General features: G+C 41.6%; 1 protein-coding gene across 1 annotated transcript; it reads left to right on the top strand.

The window, feature by feature from the left end:
- The first annotated feature begins 2,496 nt into the window (after positions 1-2,496).
- Knstrn (kinetochore localized astrin (SPAG5) binding protein) lies at positions 2,497-13,431 on the top strand. The gene is made up of 9 exons (XM_027925880.2): positions 2,497-2,705; positions 2,884-2,978; positions 6,031-6,163; positions 6,833-6,880; positions 7,653-7,758; positions 7,931-8,024; positions 9,305-9,360; positions 10,101-10,175; positions 11,587-13,431. The coding sequence occupies exons 1-9, from the start codon at positions 2,497-2,499 to the stop codon at positions 11,716-11,718; spliced, it is 948 nt and encodes a 315-aa protein (XP_027781681.2). The 3' UTR covers positions 11,719-13,431.
- Positions 13,432-14,323: the final 892 nt, after the last annotated feature.

The raw sequence follows: 14,323 nt of genomic DNA on the forward strand, positions 1-14,323 counted from the left end.
TTTCAGTCTGAGGTTGATTGAATGCACAAATGCAGAACCCACAAATATGGAGGGCTGACCACATAAGTTGTCTTTTTGCAAAATAAATAAATCAAGATGACTCCTGACAAGGAACAGTGGCACATCTGTTCCAGCTACTCAGGAAGCTGAGACATGAAGATCACCTGAGCCCAATTCAAGGCCAGCCTGGGCAACATAGCAAGACCCTGTCTAAAAAAAAGAAGACAAGGATGAAGAAGAAAAAGAAAGTAACTCCTGCCATAGGAAGAGGGGGCAATGACTAGCACTTAATTTGGATCTGTCCATCTAAGGGACTTCTCTCTATATGTCCAAGTAGCATTCAGCCTCTCTACCCTACATCTGCTCATCAGGGTTCTTTCTAGCTTCTCTGCACCATGGACTGGGTCTCTCTGTTATCACACAGCCAGACCAGGACATCCCTGATCTTATCTGGGATAATAGGGCACAGGAAAGAGATGATGATCCATCTTCATAAGCACAAACACATGAGCAGAAGTTCTGCCTTGGGCTGGGGGTGTAGCTCAGTGTTACAGCACACATATAGCATGTATGAAGCCCTGGGTTCAATTTCTACGCGCACACACACACGTACATCAAAAAAACAGGAAAGAAAAAAGTGGCTTTAAATACATCCATATACTAATAATTCCCAAAAGTACAGTCATTCCTTGGTATCCCAAGGGTTTTGGGTTCCAGGAACCCCAGGTTACTAAAATCCAAAGATGCTCAAGTCCTTTATTAAAAATGGCTTAGTACTTACATATAACCTACACAATCCTCCCATACGCATTACATTATCTCTAGATTACTTATAATATCTAATACAATGTAAATGCTATTAAATCACTCTTAGGTTATATTGTTTAGGGAACAGGGGAAAATGACAAGGAAAAAAGCATATATATGTGTGTGTGTGTGTGTGTATACACATATGCAGTACAGATGAAATTTCTTTCTCCAAATAATGTATATATATGGAATTCAAGGATGAAGGGCTTACTGTATATCTACAACCCAGAATCTCCTCTGGGCTCAAAGCTTGTATTTCCAGCTGCCTATCTGAACACTCTAGTGAAATGTCTCAAAGGTATTTAGGGTTTTCCATGTTCAAAACTAAACTCTCAAATCCTTCCCACATGCCTCCACAAAATAGTGACTCTATCCACACAATTAATTATTGAAGCCTAGGAGTTATCCTCAACATCTTCCTCTTTTCTCCCTCCCTTCCCTAAATCCCATCTAGCCTGAGACTCTGCCTCCCAAAATTGCTGCACATGTATCTGCTCCATCTCCACCACCATGGCCCAGGGGCCATCATCTCTAACTTGAACACAGCAATATCCTCCCAACCTCCCAACTATCTTTAGTCCATTCTCCAGAATGAATTCCATTAAAAGCCAGAGTAAGCTTTGTTTTTAGAATATATTTTTTAATATTTATTTTTTAGTTGTAGTTGGACTTTATTTATTTATCTATCTATCTATCTATCTATTTATTTATATGTGGTGATGAGGATCAACCCAGGGTCTCACACATGCTAGGCGAGCGCTCTACCTATCTATCTATTTATTTATTTATATGTGGTGACGAGGATCAACCCAGGGACTCACACATGCTAGGCGAGCGCTCTACCGCTGAGCCAGGATCCCAGCCCCAGAGTAAGTTTTTAAAAATATAATTTGATATTAAATAAGAGTAAGCTTCAGCTAGGCACAGTGACGCACACCTGTAATCCCAGCGGCTGGGGAGGCTTAAGCAGGAGGATTGTGAGTTCAAAGCCAGCCTCAGCAAAAGTGGCATTAAGCAACTCAGTGAGATCCTAAATAAAACACAAAATAGGGCTGGGGATGTGGATCAGTGGTTGAGTGTTCCTGAGTTCAATCCCTAGTACAAAAAAAAAAAACTTCATTAGCTTTTCTTCCCATTCCCCCATGTTCATGTAATTAACTCCCTCTCATTCTTCCTGAGTCAAACACCACCTGAATCTTCCCTGATCCCCAAATTTGAACTAAGCTTCCCTGCTTTTCTCTCATAAAATTTTATACTTTTCTTTCATAGTTTAATCACAATTAAACTCCAGAAGGGCAAAGTCAAGCTCAGTCCTGATGCTCAGTGAACATTCGTCGAATAAAATGAATGTACGTCAGAGAACTCTACCCTGTTTAATAGGAGTGGTTTTCAATCTCCATTTAAATAAGGATGTTATTACATTTAGGAGTCCAAATAGGTGCTTTAGGTATTGCAGCCCACTGAGCCTTCAGTTTTCATCCCAATAACCTATGCTCTTAGCAGTAACCCTAACGTCCACAGACCAAATAAACAGCTTTGTGACTTGGACATTAAACGTAGTCACGTTTTCGCCTCCTGCCCGGAATGACACCGTAGTTCATTAGCTCCATTCAGGCCTGCCAAGTGCGCCCCCTTCCCCTCCTAGATCCGGGGCTCCCACACCTGTGCTCGAACCTTCCGTACAGCATGGCGGCTCCCAAAGTCGCGGCGCGGGACAGACTCTTCCGCACATCAGGGCCGCCTACGGAAAGCGACTTGCAACCCCGCCCGCCCAGCTCCCGGAAGTTTCCATTTGAAACCGAGGCGGCAGACCGGGCCGGCTGCTTGGCCGTTGCTGCTGAGCCTCTTCTGAACAACAGCGACAAGGACTGCGAGCGGGAGCGGCTAGCGTCTGAGTTCGTCTCTCCCGGGGCGAGGGACTGGGCTGGGTGTGGGGGCGGATGGGGTGGCGCCGGGTGGAGGCGCTTCTTCCCAGATCCCGAGCCTGGGCTGGCGGGGTCAAGCTTTCCCCCTGCCCTCCACCTGCTCGGGCTGGGGCCCGGCGCTGCAAAACATTCACCTTGCACCTTCCAGGGCCCAGCCGTGCTGCCTCCTTACGATGACCAGTGTGGTTAAGACAGTGTGCAGCGTGCAGCCCCCGTCTGTGCTGAGCGGCGGCCTGTCGGCAGGTGGGTGTACACACCATCCCCAACCCGGGTACTGTGGTCCCGCCGTAGAAGTCAAGCCGAGAGTAAAGGATCTGATCGATGGTTGGGAATGTGGGGCGCGCGGAACCTGGAGGCCCTTCGGTGGGCTAGCCCCTTAGATCCCGGTTGTCTAAGTTTATGATGGGAGCTAGGGGAAGAACCACGTGGTAGGAACGGTAACACCCCATCCCCACCTTTGCCGCTTTCACCAATTATTTTGAAGTTGCTGATTGTGGTACAACATTATTAAACTAGGATTTTTTTTTTTTTTTAAGGAATATCCATTTTATTTCCAAACTTGGTGTCTCTTGTCTGGGAGGAGACTCATTTGAGGAGTGGGACGTTTGTCGGGAGAGAGCTAGGGTACCTTATTTACATTAATATCTGCACGGTGTCTTTCATTAGCCCATTTTCAATAAATGTTGAGTGAAATGAGAGGGGTCAGGCCTAGCCAAAGTATTTGAGAACTTTGGGAAAAGAGAAAGACATGACTAAAAACATAATCTTAATTGCTTTCCTGCCTTACTTTGTGTTGTTTTGCTTGTGGTTGAAAGTTATGTCATAGGGTCTTCAGTGGTTGAGCTGCCTAATCCAAAAATTATAGCATAGAATAAACTCCAGACACCTGAAAACTGTTGTGGGAGATTATGGAGTAGCTATTTATGATCCCTTCCCAGATGATTCCATGAAGCTGGTTGATAAGCAGTGGCAAGATTGATGTCTGAAGTAAATAGGCTTTTCTCCAAGCTTTAAAGGGTTGTTGTCTTTGTCTTGGCTGCTTCAACACCTGGATGGTAATCCTGGCGTCATCAGGGGCTGCACTTAGCTGGAGAACTGGTCTCTCACCACAGCCCTGCTGTCTTTCTCATGGGGTGCTGCAGTCACTGGCCATCTCCCAGTCAAGATGCAAATAATTCATTGCTTTCTCTTCCTGTTTAATGAGATAGATTTGTTATTGTTTCTAACTTTAAAAAAAAAAAACACATTTATTTTTTAGAAGTAGTTGGACACAATACCTTTATTTTATTTATTTTTATGTGGTGCCGAGGATCGAACCCAGCGCCTCACACTTGCTAGATGAGTGCTCTACTGCTGAGCCACAATCCCAGCTCATGTTTCTAACTTTTTAAATACTTGAGATAGGATAAAATAAATATTGCCTCAAGGTTACTTTTTACTTCAGATACCTCAAAAAAAGTATTTGTTTTGGGTTATGAGTATCAAAAATAGAGCTGGAAAAGTTTTTAAAAATATAAAAACAATAATATAGATCTGGGCATAGTGGCACATGTCTGTAATCCCAGCTAGAAGGATCATAAGTTCAAGGGCAGCCTGGGCAATTTTGAGAGACCCTGTCTCAAAATAAAAAATAAAAAAAGGCTGTGTATGTAGTTCATCAGTAGGGCACCCTTGAATTCAAAAGCACCTTTGGGTTTGATCTTCAGTACCACAGGGAAAAAAGAAAACTGAAATGAAGGTTAGGTGCCCATAAAAATATACCCTTAAATAAAATAATGTGTTAACCTGAGAGACAGGCAATAGTTTAGAGGTAAAGGGCTATGAAATAGCCCATGAAACTGAAGTATTTCACTTATTCCAACAGTATACTTGGACTTTTTTTCATACGTGAGATGCTCTACTAGGCTCAGAGGACACACAGATGACTTTTAGGGTGGTTAGGAAGACATTTTGATAAGTGAACTGTTAGGCAGCCAAAGTTATTCAGATAAAATCTTGTTGTATACAAATAAAAAATTTTCTAATCTCTGCAGTCTAGCACTTTGTACTTCATTTCTTCAACCTGATGTAATTGTTATGGCTCTTAACTTAGGTCAAGTTTAAAGGGGCCATTTTACAGTGAACAAAATGAAGTTAGTATAATTTAGAAAAGACAGGGCTGGGGGCTGAGATTGTGGCTCAGTAGTAGAGCTCTTGCCTAGCATGTATGAGGCACTGGGTTCAATCCTCAACACCACATATAAATAAACAAATAAAATAAAGGTATTGTGTCCATCTACAACTAAAAAAAATTAAAAAAAAAAAAAGACAGGGCTGGGATAGTGATAGAGTGCTTGCCCAGCATGTGCAAGGCTCTAGGTTCATTCCCCAACACCTAAAAAGAAGGCGTGGGGGAGAAGAAGAAGGAAAGCCTGTGTGTATTTGTTGTGTGGGCGGCAGGGGGTGGTGTCTTAATTCCTGAATAAGTTAGTTGAATTTGCTATGAAATATAAATTATAGAAAATGTGTGGTGAAGGGCTGGCTTAAGGCTAGGGGGGATGTGCTCCCCTTTAGGAACCAAGTGTCTCATGGCAGGACCATATCATGGTTATCTGGCCATAGCCCAGCAAGATCAAAAAGAATCCAAATAGGGAACCTCTAAACTTAATAAAGGATCAATAAAGTAAAAGAGCTGGTGATAGAGGCCTCAGAAAAAAGAGGAAAGAAGACAGGCAATAGTTCAGAGGTGAAGGGCTATGAAACAGCCCATGAAACTGAAGTATTTCATTTATTTCAGCAGTAGTACTTGGACTTTTTTTCATATGTGAGATGCTCTACTAGGCTCAGAGGACACACAGGTGACTTTTAGGGTGGTTAGGAAGAAATTTGACGAAAACAGACAAAAATTGAATGAAAAGCCACTGGAGTTTTGCCGTAGGATAATGTGCTGAGTGCTCTGGGAACTTAACAATATGGGATAACTGCATAGGTGTTTGATGATTTCCTGCTGGGGTTTTGCCCTGCTAACTCTGCCTTTCATTTAACCCATTACTTGTATCAGTCTCCACATTCATATTTATTTCCTCCAGCATTTCAGTTTGATGTGTTAAGTACACTAAATTATCACATTTAAAGAATTTTGGTTTCTATTGACAACTAGTCCAGAAGTCTTACTCTTTGAAATTAGTCTTCACAAACTGAGATTGGCCAGTATGAAAATAAAGGCTTATACACTTGGGATGGAATTGTATGTTATAGGGTTGCAGCTGATGGGTCATAAAGCTTTGGTTTCTCTCTCTCTCGTTTTTCCTTGCAGATACACAAACTCGAGCTACTACCAAGAGTCTGTTACCTATTAAGTCCAAAGAAGTCGATGTTTCCAGACATCTTTATTCAGGAGGTTCAGATAATGATATTACAAAAATCACCAAACCAAAGCGAGAGAATGGGTGAGAACAGATCATTGGTATCCAGGTAGAGCCCTTGCCTAGTATGCACAAGGCCCCAGTTCAATCCCCAGCACCACAAAAGACAAAACAAAAAACCGTCTTGTTAGAAATTGCTCAGTACTAAGAATTAAAAACTAGGGGTTCAGGAGCACCAGGCTCCTAAATGATAGCCTGTGGCACCACTGACCTGTTTGTCAGGGTTCTCTGTGTTAATCTGTTCTGAAGGGAGACAGCAAGGATTATGAAAAGATGTATTCTTTCCTCTCTCACACTTGCTTTGAGTATGTAAATGGTATTGCGAGGGCCTAGCTGTTAGCCTAGGTTGCTGATCTGAGCAAAGTCCAGCCCCAGTTAGGATATATGCTTGTCCCCTAGCCAGTGTTCTTTTCCCAGGTGAGTTTAGTTAGCATGGGATGGCCACACTATCTGGAGCATGAGCAGGTCTGTCAGGTTGTTGAGATAATCAGGAAGGCAACCCTTTCCCTAATGATAAAACTTTCTCAGTGTGAAACCAAAGAGCATAGGCATTTAGGCTCTTAAGCCTGTACTGTTTGCCTTGTACCTAATCTCTGATTCTTTCTTCAGAAGTTCAAGCTCTTAGTTCTGCCTTGTTTACAACACAGTGCAACATAGTATGATTCCCGGATTAATTTGTTTTTGCTTCTCTAGGCAGATGAAGGCTGCAGAGACTGCCATCAAGAGGAACATGAAGAAGAGGTGAGCTACAGGGTAAATAAACCTGGCCACCATTTTAGGGTAATTCATGTTCCCAGTTGTGTGTCACTCATGGGACTTGTTTAATATATTATGGTCTGGGTACCTGAGTGGAATTTTCAGGGATAAGGCAGAGCCAGCAGTGAGAACCATTGTCAGTACAAGAATCAGTGGTGCCACCATCTTGAGCCTCAGACAAGAGCTTTCTGTGCTGCATGCCAGGACCACTGCTGATGGCCCACCAACAGGAGTTTGGAATAGGCGTGGTTAGTGACAGTGAAATAAATGTTCCAGTGGTGGAGGTGGACATGGTAAACTCCTGGACCCATCTCTGTTTCAGGATAGTTTGAAAGTTTTACAGTCTTGAAACAGATAATGAGAAACTGAAAAGCCTATGCGCCTAGGTTCTATTCCAAATCTATTAGGTGGGCATGTCTTAAAAGTTTTGAAGACAAAATGCTAGTAAAAAAGAATTTCAAAATGAAGGATTAATATTGATGACGACGACAGTGGCTATTTATTAAATGTTTATCGTGTGTTAGTATCTGGCCTAAACACTATATATGGGTTTTCTTTTATTCTTCACAATAATAGTATGAAATGTGAGTGTGATCTTCACTCTAGAAATGAGTACCCAGAGCCTCAGCGAGGTTATGCAATTCACTGAGTCATATACCACTATATAATGAAAACAGGGTTCATACCTGTTTGAGTAACTCCTTAACCCATATTCATCCCCTCTGCATCTTCATGTAAAGTACAACTTTTTTTGCAGCTACAAACCATTGAGTAAGCAAAAATCAGAGGAAGAGCTCAAGGATAAAAATCAGCTATTAGAGGCTGTCAACAAGCAGCTGCACCAGAAGTTGACTGAGACTCAGGTAAGAGACCCACCAGACCTGTGTCATCAGCTGTCACTGGGCTACACATGATGGGTGGGAGCAAGCTGCTGAAGGGCAGAAGGAGAAGAAGCCAGGTTCATGCTGTCTTGTCCACGAGCTCAGGCAAAGACCTACCAGAGGACAGCTCCTGATCTATGTGACACTCCAACAGGGAGAGCTGAAGGACCTGACTCAGAAGGTGGAGCTGCTGGAGAAGTTTCAGGACAATTGTTTAGCGATTTTAGAGAGCAAGGGCCTCAACCCAGGTAAGAGAATGGACTTTGGCAGCATAGCTTCAGGTGGCCCAGCTGGTCAGGAGTTGCTTAGCAAAGGCCTAAAGATTCGTGAAAGCTTCTATTATTATCTGATGTTGATTTTTGCCTGACCAATAGAATTTCGCAGGACTGTAGAGAGAAGTTTACTTCTACTATCTGAATACTCTCTGCTATTCATTTGGTGCCAACAGGTATGACCTCACAAATAGACTGAAAAATCGTGTTTCTTTGAAGAGAAGTAGAACTTAACTAATGCCTTTCTCAGGAGAGAAGCAGGAGAGAGAAAGAGAGACTACTACTCTAGGGTTCCTAAATCTGGCTAATCAGCAATATCATGGTGACTAACGTGATCATGGCTTGGAGATATAGCACAGTAATAGAGCACATGCTTAGGATGTAGGAAGCCTTGGGTTCAATCCCAGTACCCCCCAAAAAAGTGACTCCTATTCAGACCCTGTCCCTTGAGTAGCAAAGAAAAGACCAGACTCTGTAGCAAAGAAGAGAATGAAAGAAGGAATTGCCCAAAGACTATAAGATGACCAGCCACAATAATAGTACATGCCTGTAATCCCAGCTACTCAAGAAGCTATTTTTAATAATAAAAAAAATAATAATAAAAATTTAAAAAGAAGACTGTAAGACAGCCTCAGGCTGAGTTGAGGAACCAGAGAATACCAGGGAAAGAGCCTTAGTCCTTGCACTAAGAAAGGCTAACTTTGAATGGGACTGGATAAGTTTAACCTGGGGGTAGCTGTTTTGTTTGGGTGCTGAGGATGGAACCAAGAGCCTAGGGATTGCCAAGCACATGCTCTACCACTGAGCTACACTCCCAGCTCCAGTTTAGATAATCTTTATCATTACCATAAACATTTTTGTATATATCTAATATGTGAATGAACTATTACCAAAAATCATTATTTTTAAGACTTGAAAGACTTTTAAGAATAATTTTTGTGTTGTAAACAAAGCAGAAATCCAACCTATACATTCCTCTGAACAAATTTTTCCACTGAGCTAAGAAGAACAGAATGAATTTTTGGCTTTTTTCTTTATGCAGACCTAAAGAGAACAGAGGTAAAATACAGCTCTGAAGAGCAGGCATGAGTGACTCTTTCCAGGTGAAAACTCAGAGCAGAAAGTATAGAAATAGACACTTGGAGAAAGTTCCCTTGGAAATATTCTGATACTTGTCCATGGAGGGAGTTTTATTTTGTTCTGGTAAGGTGCAGTTCCCAGAATGAGGCTGACTTTGTTGAATACATTTCTTTTAGGCAGTGAGACCCTGGCATCACAGCCGGAACCTACTCTGGATCACACAGACTCTATGGTGAGGGCGTGAGTGTGAATGGGCAGGGCTGTATGACTTTGGGGCCCTGTAGATCTCAGAGGGTCTCTGATATATGCCCAACAAACCCCAAAAAGCAGCCTTTGGTTATCCACAATAATAGAAGAGCAAATAGGATGTGTATTCAATTGCATATTTTACCTGAAAGGTAGCTTTGTGCTTACAAACATAAGAAAGTCTGAATTGAAAAGGTACCACTTAAAAACACATGATAGGTTGAACTCATATAGAGAGCTTTCTGATCTCTCCAATCTATACTTTACCAAATTTCACCCCACTAGTCCTTTATTGAGAACTGTGTGATACAGAGTTTCAGCCTGTTAAATTTGAATTTGCAGGGTTTATTTGGTTCCTTCCTTGCAAAAGGAAGGTAATACATTTGGACTTCAAAAGCCTCTCATACATGCATGATCTTTCACTTGGAAGATTAGTTGTCATCTTACTCATCATCTTAGTCATAGAATATTAGCTGCAGAACCTTCCTTGGCTCCCTCAGGCTATTAGTCAGCCCTTCTGTGGTTGCCATATTTTGTTGCTAAGGCCTATGTATCACAGAGCACATCCTGTTGGGGAAATTTGTATGGTGGGCTGAGTTCATCGGAACGCCCATTAGAGAGCCAGGCCAAGTGCATTCAGTGCTTAGCAATTGACAAATGAATGGAACATTAGCCACCATCTAATTCATATGAAGATTTGTTTATTACATTGTACTTTCCTCTTAGTTGCTGTTAGAAACTTTGCAAGATGAATTGAAGCTTTTTAATGAAACTGCCAAGAAGCAGATGGAGGAGTTACAGGTGAGGGCAAACATCACCTGAAACAGGTGTAGATTGTGTTTTTGTGGTATGGGGATTGAACCCAGGGGCACTCTTATCACTGGGCTATATTCCCAGTCCCTTTTTAATTTCATCTTGAGATAGGGTCTCACTGAGCTGCCCAGGCTAACTTCAAACTTGTGATCCTCCTGCCTCAGCCTCCCAAATCCCTGAGATTGCAGATGTGCACCACTGCCTGTCTTTATTTTTTTTTTTTTTCAATATTTATTTTTTTGTTGTAGTTGTCAATACCTTTTTTTTAACCTTCATTTTATTTGTTTTTATGTGATGCTGAGGATCTTTATTTTTTAATTTATTTTTTTATGGGGTACTGAGGATTAAACCCAAGGCCTCGCATGTGCTAGGTGAGCACTCTACCGTTGAGCCACAACCCCAGCCCCTGTCTTTATTTTAATAAACTATTTTGAAATATTTTAGATTTTCAGAAAAGTTGAAAAGATATTTTGGAAAACTCAATTTCCCTAATAATAATAGTAACAGCTTACATCATCATTGTACATTTGTCAAAACTAAAAAACCAGCATTGATAATTCCAGCTATTCAGGAAGCTAATCCAGGAGGATCACAAATTCTAGACCAGCCTCTGCAACCTAGTACAAACCTGTCTCAAAATGAAGGCAGGAAAAAAGGGCTAGAGTGTAGCTCACAGGTAGAACACTACTGGGTTCAATGCCTGATATGGGCGGTGGGGTGGAGGACAGAAAAAGAAACCAGCACTGGTGAATTATTGTTAACTACATTCCAAGACTTCATTTCGACTTCCCATTTTTTTCCCCACTAACTTTCTTTTTCTGTTCCTGTGGACGCTTAGAAATATTCACATCTCCGGGCCATGAGGCAGTGGGCAGCACAGTAGGTTGTTCAAAGTTGACAGTTGAGACCTATGTGAAATCCATGCTATGAAAGTTTGATATCTCAAGAAAGAAACTGGTAGTAAGAAATCCAGATTCTTGGCTGGGGTTGTGGCTCAGCGGTAGAGCACTCGCCCAGCACATGTGAGGTGCTGGGTTCGAGCCTCAGCACTACATTAAAAAATAAGTAAATAAATAAAATAAAGGTATTGTGTCCAACTAAAAAAAATGTATAAAAAAGAAAACCTTGGGTCTGAACTGCTTCAGATTGCTTGAATGAATCATTGGTGATATTTCATGGAAAGTAGAGAATTTCATTGCTCTGTTTATATGCAGGAGTCTGTAATACAGAGAACAGTTGCTAAAACCAGCACAGATAAAGAAAATCTGAGATAGAAAATGCAATGTTTGTTGGTCTTCTTCAGTGGAATAGAAGTATAATGTTCTGGTGTGGGTATTGTGTTTCCTGTGAGTCAAGAGTTTTAAGTGTGTTTATTCTTTTGAAATGCCTTTCCTTACAGGCCTTAAAGGTAAAGTTGAAGATGAAAGAAGAAGAAAGGGTTCGATTTCTAGAACAGCAAACCTTATGTAATGGTCAAGTCAATGATTTTAAAACAGCCCTGGAGGAAATGGAGCAGCTATTAGAAATGTAATAAAAGACAAGTGGCCAGATGGCTCCCTATTGGGGATAAAATTCTCAGAGGAAGTCACTTAAGACATCTTCGTGGCCATGATCTTCTAAGACTTATAATCCCCAGAGTGAAAACAGTTTCTGCAGTAGGATTAAGGGCAGATTATGCTGGAATGGAGGTTCTTCCTTTAAACAGCTTTCCCCACCTTCAGATTGGTCAACTCTCCTGAGCATCACATGTAGATAATGGAGGCCTATAAGAATGGACCTGGAAGCTTGACTCAACCTTGTAGGCAACAAAGCAGCACACCATTAGAATCAGGAGACTAAAGCAGCCACAACCAGAGACTCTAGAAGGTCACATTCAGGTTTACAGGAAGAAATCCTTATTTTTACAGTAGAGCACAGGAGCTCCCTGAGGCATCACTGATGAGCTGTGCTGTTCTCTCTTAGAACACACACTGTTCCATCCTGGTTGGGCTTTTATACATCATTGTTAATTTGTGAACTTGAAGTTTTTGGCTTAACAAATGGGGTGATGGTATAGATAGGAATAACACCTACCTGAAACAATACATCTTGGAGCTTTTAATCTAAATCACATCTGTTTTTTTGTTTTTTTTTAAGTACTACTTTGGAAATAAATATTTATATAAATATTCTGACTATATATTCTGAGGAATGAAAATAGCTTTAACCTAAACATGTCAACTGAACATTATTATAATAAGTTCAAGATTTTTAAAAAAAATTTTTCAATTATAGATGAACAGAATGCCTTTATTTTATTTGTTTTTTATGTGGTGCTGAGGATTGAACCCAGTGCCTCACATGTGCTAGGCAAGTGCTCTATTGCTGAACTACAACCTCAGCCCAAGTTTGGGATATTTTGATTTACCCAGAATATTTTTCTTCCACTCACTGAGCACTCACTCTAGCCCTCTGCCTTCAGGACCAATGAGTGGTTCCCCCATTTGTACCAAGGGTGATAGGCTCCATTGACCTGGCTTGTGCCAGTGTTCTCCCTGTACACCTGCTGCTTGCCTGGCACAGCTAACCCTGAGCCCAGTCCCTGTCCCACAGATCATACAGTTTGTTGCCCAAAGTCCACAATAGACTCCCCTCAAGTTTATCAAAGGCACAGCCAAATTTCCTGCTTAGTCAAAGTAGACAGACTTTTTTCAGCCATCTCCCATTCTTTCTGCACCTCCTAATTTCATCCCCCAAATCCCCTACACTTAAGCATCTTTAAGTCGTCCCAGAGCCCTCCAGTAAAGCCAAGTAACAAGTCACCCTAGCTTAAAGAGCTACAATTATTTGCCCTCGCATAATTGTTTATGTCTCATATTTTGAGGAGTGGACCTCATCAATGAGAAAGGCTAAAAATTTCCTTCTACCCACTTTCAGGATATTTATAATTTAAAAGATTATTTACCCAAATTTATAATTGGTATTTCTTTTTTTGTGGGGGGCGGGGGAGGAGTTACCAGGGCTTGACCTCAGGGGCACTCAACCACTGAGCCACATCCCCAGCCCTGTTTTGTATTTTTTTATTTAGAGACAGGGTCTCACTCAGTTGCTTCATGCCTTGCCATTGCTGAGGCTGGCTTTGAACTTGGGATCCTCCTGCCTCGCCAACCCCACCCCCACCCCCTTCACTGGGACTAAAGGCATATGCCACTGCACCAGGCTGTAATTGGTATTTCTGACAAAAATAAAAGCATGGTTGGAAGGAGAGAGTGGGACACTTTCTTATGCTATCCTCACTTCTTGCTAGGCCTTGCTAGTTCACTCCTAGGAATTTAATTACCTGTGTGCTTATCCTGACAAATACATCCTTTCCAACATAGAGACCCTGTCTCATGACCTGATCTCACAAGGGACCTTGATCCGAGGCTTCCACTTAGCACTGCTGGCCAGCATTTGTGCCTTCTTTCCTTTTTTTTTGGGTGTGTGTGTGTGTGTTTTCCCTTTGGTCTCGACAAAAGAGTTGTTCTGAGTGCTTAATCTACTCTGGAGCCCATATTTTATACATTATATAAATTTGGCATTTTATTTTGGTGGTACTGGGGATTGAAACCAGGGCCTTCCACATTCTAGACAAGTGCTCCACCACTGACTATATCCCCAGCCCCCAATTCAGCAAATATTGATCTGTACTTTTTACTGTGTTAGATGCGTTAGGAAACAAAGGTAGCATCACGGTCCTAACCTCAAGGATGCTTACAGTTGTCTATTTGGGGAAACAAAATGTGCAGGTGATGCCAGCTACATTACAAAAGGCAATACTTAACTATGGACTTGTGGTGGTATGGAGTCTGATGGTAGTTAACTATGGGCTAGTTTAGAAAGACTAAATGGAGGAGGTGGACTGTGGCTCAACAGAGAAAAAATAACATTTGTAGACCAGAAAATTGAGGGGATATTCAGGTTAGTCTTGGGAAACTGGGCAAGAATACAGATTGGGCTTGTTTCAAATAAGAGAGAATTATGTCTACCACTTAATTGAGCACTTGCTACATATGGTACTTGTGTATATTCTTTATGTAATAATACTCATTATGCCATATAAGCTAAGTGCTGTTAGTTTTTTTGTTTTGTTTTTTCCCCTTCAGTTGACAAATAGG

Source organism: Marmota flaviventris, chromosome 2, assembly GCF_047511675.1.
Source record: "Marmota flaviventris isolate mMarFla1 chromosome 2, mMarFla1.hap1, whole genome shotgun sequence".
Lineage (NCBI taxonomy): Eukaryota > Metazoa > Chordata > Mammalia > Rodentia > Sciuridae > Marmota > Marmota flaviventris.

What these genes read in the sequence shown, in the direction of transcription:
- Knstrn (XM_027925880.2), top strand. Translation starts at nt 2,497, where the DNA reads ATGGCGGCTCCCAAAGTCGCGGCGCGGGACAGACTCTTCCGCACATCA. An exon ending in GAGCGGCGGCCTGTCGGCAG is followed by an intron (nt 2,979 to 6,030) that starts GTGGGTGTACAC and finishes TTTTCCTTGCAG; the next exon opens with ATACACAAACTCGAGCTACT. An exon ending in TGGATCACACAGACTCTATG is followed by an intron (nt 9,361 to 10,100) that starts GTGAGGGCGTGA and finishes CTTTCCTCTTAG; the next exon opens with TTGCTGTTAGAAACTTTGCA.